Source organism: Penaeus japonicus, unplaced genomic scaffold, assembly GCF_977035675.1.
Source record: "Penaeus japonicus unplaced genomic scaffold, GWHDUDI00000001_assembly GWHDUDI00000005, whole genome shotgun sequence".
NCBI lineage: Eukaryota > Metazoa > Arthropoda > Malacostraca > Decapoda > Penaeidae > Penaeus > Penaeus japonicus.
In genome coordinates, this window is record NW_028234407.1 from 35,868,591 (window position 1) to 35,875,266 (window position 6,676).

Here is a 6,676-nt window from a genome sequence, read left to right on the forward strand (position 1 = left end):
GTATCATTCCGCTGCAGGAATGATACTCAATCTTTTCCAGATGTTCCGGTCTTGTATCCTTTGATTCCAGTTTACTCCTGCAAAATTCACTGTTTCATCACGCCTTCTTGTCACTGGTCTTGCCCTTGGTCTCTTTTTGTGGTCTATTTTCCATTCTGTTGTTTTCTTTGTCCACCTGTTCTCCTGTCTCCAATATGTATATATATGTATATATATATATATATATATATATATATATATATATATATATTATATATATATATTTATATCCATATCCTACTTACTGCCACTCTTTCTTTTTAATGCTCCTAAGTATATCCTCTATTTTTGTTTGTTGTCTGATCCAGATAGCTCTTTTTTCTGTCTCTTAAGCTAACTCCTAGTATGAACCTTTCCATTCCTCTTTGAGCACTTACTAATTTCCTCTCAAGTACTTTGGTCGTATTCCATGTTTCTGATCCATTTGTTATGACGGGGAGGACACATTGGTTAAAAACCTTTCTTTTTAAACATAGTGGCAGACGACCTCGTAATATATTATTTTGTATACCGAAGCACTCCAACCTAGACTATTTCGTCGTTTAATCTCGGCTTCCCTGGATGTATTCGATTGTATGAATTGCCCTAGGTATACATACTCGTTTACTGCTTCTAGTACTTCGCTCTGTACTTGTATTTGCTTAACTGGGGTTCGACTGTGAACATGACTTTAGTCTTTTTCATGTTCATTTTAAGGCTAATCTTCAGACTTTCCCTACTCAAATCGCTTAGGTATTGTTGGAATTCATTTGCTGACTCGCTAAAAAGAACAATGTCATCTGCAAATCTTAGACTGCTTAAGTGTTCATCCCTATTTTAATCCCTATCTCCTTCCAATCTAACTTTTTGAATATTTCCTTTGGTTTCTGTGTGGATTTTGATGGTCGCTGTACCATCTTTATATATATTCTCTGATAATCTACAATATATTTCCTCTACTCCTTATTTACGAATTGCATCTAGTACTGCTGCTATCTGTACCGAGTCGAATGCATTTTCGTAATCCACGAATGCCATACACAGAGGCTTCCTATATTCGTTTATTTTTTTCTCTTATTTGTGTTAGTGTGTGGATATGGTTTGTAGTTGAGAATCCGTTACAGAAGCCTGTCTGTTCCCTGGGTTGTTTTGAATCTAATGTATCGGTGATGCAGGCTGTGGTGATTTTTGTGAAGAGTTTATAGATTGCTGAAAGGAGGCTTATAAATAGGTAATTCTTTAAGTCTTTTGTGCCCCCCTTTTTGTGTATTAGAAATATTATTGCGTTTTTCCAGGATTTCGGAGTTTTACCGACGCTTAGACATTTGTTAAAAAGATTGACGTTTTACTGCCGCAATCTCTACTGCTTTTTGAATAAGATTTATACTAATGCCATCTTCTCTTGGTGTTTTTCCTCTCTTCATGCCTTTTAATGCCTTTTTTACTTCCTCCAATGGAACGTCTCCAATTGATGTGTTTGCCTCCATTCGTGGTTGATCGTTTGAGGGGTACAAGTCGCAATAGAAGCCTTCTACTACTTTGATGATTTCATCTTCATTATATGTCACCTCTTCATTGTGTTTCTTTACTGCATATATATAAATATATATATATATATATATATATATATATATATATATATATATATATATATGTATATATATATATTTATATAAATGTATAAATATATATATACACAGTATGTATATACATTCATATGTATATATATACATATCTATAAATATATATATATATATATATATATATATATATATATATATATATATATATATATATATATATAATATATATATAGTACACACACACCCACACACACACACACACACACACTCACATATTATATGTACACACACCACACGCACACACACACACAACACACACACAATATATATATATATATATATATATATATATATATATATATATATATATTTATGTATATATATATATGTATATGTATATATATATATATATATATATATATATATACATATGAATGTATATACATACTATGTATATATATATTTATTTATATTTATACATATACACATGTATGTATATCTATATATATAATATATATATATATATATATATATATATATATATATATATGTATATGTACTCAGACCCACACACACACATCGAGTTGAAATATCAAGACATACGATCGTCTTTTATTTAAATCATTGGTGTGTGTGTTTGCAGATATGCGTTTGTATGACATAGTGCATTTTGTGATCAATCTACATAAATGCCATTTTCGCAACACAAAAGCCAAAAAGTGAAGACTTCCTCTTTTAATCAGTCTTCCCTTCCAGCTAACAGCTCTGAACCCTCATTACCTCAGTGTTGAGGAGGATGAGGAGGGCATGAGGGCTGACTTGCTGAGGTCAACCTTGGAGCAATGGAAGGAGGAAGTCGGAGAGACACATTCAGAAAAGCGACTCAAGGTAATTCAACGATTTTTTTTTTCTTTTTTAAGGTTTCTAATTGAGAAACTTATTGTCTTTGAACACAAACCTTGTAGTTCATGAATTATCAAACCTTACAGTTCATGTACACGAACCCGAGCGGCAGTAATCCCTCGGGGACAAATATGAGCGAGAAACGACGTCGAGAGATTTACGCCATCGCTTGCGAGTATGACTTCCTCATCCTCGAGGACGACCCCTACTATTTCCTTCAGTTCCAGGAGGTGAGTAGCAACATATGCACTTGCTCTACCAACAGAATGTATTGAAGCGCTGGAAAAATGATGTACAAAATCAATATGAACAAGACTCCAGAAACGATATGGATCTTTCATCGTTTCATCTTCCGAACGTGTTCCTTCGTTTCTTTTGATCCTCTGGTCTGCCGACGAAGGACTTGCCGCCGAGCTTCCTGAGTCTGGACACGGAGGGCCGCGTGCTGAGGTTCGACTCGTTCTCCAAGACGGTCAGCGCCGGACTGCGCGTGGGCTACGTCACGGGACCCAAGGTTCTCGTCGAGAAGATCAGTCAGCATATAATGGCCACGGTGATGGGCGGATCTAGTTTGTCCCAGGTACTTTGTCTATGATTTATGTATTAGGATTAGTAAGATAAACAACATACGGCCATGGAAGTGCTATAGAACATGTCATTGATGATATATTCAGGAAATTTGTTGATTTGCAATGGCTTCTTCCTGAATAGGTTTTAGTGAACGAGCTCTTCCACAAGTGGGGCATGGAAGGGTTCCTACAGCACGTCAAGGAAGTGCGTGACATGTACCGCAGGAGGAGGGACATTGCGCTATCGGCGGCAGAAAAGCATCTCACTGGTAAGTCGAATATATATTTTCTTAATCACTATGTATACATATAATTCAAATCATACTTTTTTTTCCAGGATAAAACAATTGATTGTATTTTTCATTCAGGTTTGTGCGAGTGGCATGAGCCCAGAGGTGGAATGTTCTTGTGGCTCAAGGTAAACACGATGATAAACTTTTTTTTTCTTCAAAAATAGACAAATCCCCTTTCATTTCCAAAGGAATTTTGCAGCATTTTAAAGAAAATATCATATTCGGTGAATCATAATTTGACAACTTTCAAATTCATCATTTCTTCTTCTTCTTCGAGAGAGAAAGAAAGTACAAAGATCGGAAGAAAGAAAAGAATGAATGTGAATGAGATCGATAGATGGAAAAAATAGATGAACAGACAAAGAGAGAGAGAGACAGTGTCAATAAGTTCAAAGATGTTTATCAGTGTACACTTCCGTAGGCTCCCAAGATAAAGGATGTTCAGGCAATGTTGTTCGAGCGTGGAGTGGCCAAGAACATCCTGCTGGTTCCTGGAAACGGCTTCACCACCAGACCCGAGCTTCCTTGCCAGTACATGCGGGCTTCTTACTCGACCCTCACACCTGAGCAGATGGAGAAAGTATGTCCCTTGCGAACGAGCTTGGCGTGTCTTTTATATAACCTATTCATTTTGCACCGAAAATTATTCATGATGTACATTTATCCTGGAGAAAACAATACTCTTAAGTACTTATAAGTCTGGCAACAACTAAAGAATTAGGAATTCACCATTACCATTGTTTTTTATTGAGTGAAATAAACCTGATATATATATACATAATACACACACATACACACATACATATACACACACATACACACATACACACCCACCCACCCACCTACACACACACACACACACACACACACACATATATATATATATATGTTTATATACATACATATATAATATATTATATATATGTGTGTGGTGTGTGTGTGTGTGTGTGTGTGTGTGTGTGTGTGTGTGTGTGTATAATATATATATATATATATGTATATATATATATATATATACCCTATATAGATATATATAAATATAATCATATACATATATTTATATACATATATATGTATACACACACACACACACACACACACACACACACATACACACATACACATATACATATATATATATATATATATATATATATATATATATATATATATATATATATATATATATATATACATACATACATATATATATATATATATATATATATATATATATATATATATATATATATATATATATACAAACACACATTTACTTATATTGATTGTATTCATGATTAATACTAACATTTAATACTTCCATTTTCGTCTTTTCATTACAGGCTTTCAAAATACTTGCGGAGGTGATAAGAGAAGAAATACAATTACAAAACGATAAACAAACAACAAAAGATTGTTAGCAAACTAAAAAAGAGAACATTGCCCTTAATAATTTTCTCATTCTCCTTGATATGTCTGCAGGCATAAAGCACCATGCACAAAAGACCCATAGTGTGTTTTATTTCCCTGTGTTTTATTTCCCGAAGAAGAAGCTCGAGGAATTATAGTTGTCACTCAGTAAATGTATTATATTCTCAGTCCTGCTAATGACTGAAAGTCGTCTTTCGAAATGTAAAATTCGGTCTAAACTTGGACGCGCGTACCGTGGTGACGTCACGGGTCGGTCCTTGGCCCATTTGGGATGGGGGGAAGGGGGAGGGGGGATACAAAGGACTTTATGGCAAAGAGGGATAGAGTTTATTACGGGGCGCGTATTGAAGTAGTGTTTTCTTATTTATACAAAATAACCATAAAACGGTAGACACAACAGTGAGAATGCTCTAATGAAATGTCAATTGAAAGACCCATGGCGACGATCGGAAAAGAGACACGTCGTATCATCCCTCGTACAGAACTAGGACCACCGTTCGTCTGGTTTATATACATTCAATTAGATGTAAAAATTGGCTTATTAAAAAAAAGAAAAAAAAAACATCTTATAGTTTCTTTCGATACGATGACTTCGGTGATAGGCTGTATTATTCCCTTTTCCCGGTGTACAGGGGATGGCTAATATAAGATACAATCTATGAGATAATGGGGAAAGAAAAGATTCACGAAGGGAGACTTGAGCGGTATGAGGCTAGCGGCTGCGTAAACAATAACTCAGAGTTGGAAACGGGGCGAATGAAGAAGCTAAAATTAAGAAAATAAGAGTGTCGCGTCATGCAGTTACCATCACCGTGTGAAGAAAACGATATCAGAGTTATATAATCCGGATAATGCGATAGAAAGGAAATATACCAGATATAGGTTGGGCTGAAGGACAGCCATTTATTTAATCGTTCTAGGAAGTGATTGTTGCATTGCGCTGTAGGTACACAGCAAACATTAGTAACACTGGAGCACCAGTTGATTAAATTATCTTCGCAGCATGCTTATATTAGCCTTCCTCTATCTCAATGTTTTGAGCCTATTCTTTCCGGTAAATAGGGGGGGGGAGGGGGCGGGGGGGGGGGGTTTAGTGTGGGAGGGGGGGTGAAGAGACTGATGTGGGATACTGTTATTGCTCCAATTTTCTGTTCTTACTGAGTCATGTTTGTTTCTTGCGTCTGGATAATGCTGACTGTAATAGGAATAATGATTATGATAATGGAGTGATACATGCAATGAGAATAATGAATAATTGATAATAATAATTGCATAATTAAAATGAATGATAATAAGTATGAATAAGTAATGAATAATAATGTTAATAAAGATAAAATGAATTATAATAATAATCATAGTAACAATAGCTGAATCAATTTTAATGTATGACTAATCGCATGTAGATAATAATTATGATTAAGGAGAATAATAATAATGCCGTAATAACGAAGTAATAATAATGATAATAAAATAATACTGTTAATAATAGAAATGGTTGTCTTTATAAATAATAAATAAATTAAGAATAATGATGAATAGGAATGAATGATGATGATGATGATGATGATAATAATAATAATGATAGTAATAACAATTGCTGAAGCCGAGGCTTCCACGAAAGGAGGTTTGTTTCAAGGCTAGCTGAACGTGCGATTGTAAGTAATCCCCGAACGAAGTTAGACACAGACCGTGACAAATTTGAGAACGCTCAAAGGATGTGGAACTGGGTATAATTCTGACTGTGCACGGTCATTTAAGGTAATGTTTACAAGAGAAGGTACTATTACGTTCAGGGATGGGTGGGGGGGGGGGTGGGAAGTTGGGGGGGGGGGGGGGGGGGGGGGGGGGGGGGGGGGGGTGGGGGGTTTTAACACAACTC

General features: G+C 35.4%; 1 protein-coding gene across 2 annotated transcripts in view; it reads left to right on the forward strand.

Moving 5' to 3' along the window:
• LOC122255464 (kynurenine/alpha-aminoadipate aminotransferase, mitochondrial) overlaps window positions 1-4,876 on the forward strand; it is an 11,092-nt gene extending 6,216 nt beyond the window's left edge. For both annotated transcript variants that reach the window (XM_043019526.2, XM_043019525.2), the window contains exons 5-11: window positions 2,358-2,489; window positions 2,591-2,734; window positions 2,905-3,084; window positions 3,216-3,342; window positions 3,442-3,491; window positions 3,788-3,946; window positions 4,710-4,876. In XM_043019526.2, the coding sequence (XP_042875460.2) occupies window positions 2,358-2,489; window positions 2,591-2,734; window positions 2,905-3,084; window positions 3,216-3,342; window positions 3,442-3,491; window positions 3,788-3,946; window positions 4,710-4,787 (870 nt within the window). In that variant the 3' untranslated portion in view covers window positions 4,788-4,876. The remainder of the gene's footprint in view (window positions 1-2,357; window positions 2,490-2,590; window positions 2,735-2,904; window positions 3,085-3,215; window positions 3,343-3,441; window positions 3,492-3,787; window positions 3,947-4,709) is intronic.
• Window positions 4,877-6,676: the final 1,800 nt, after the last annotated feature.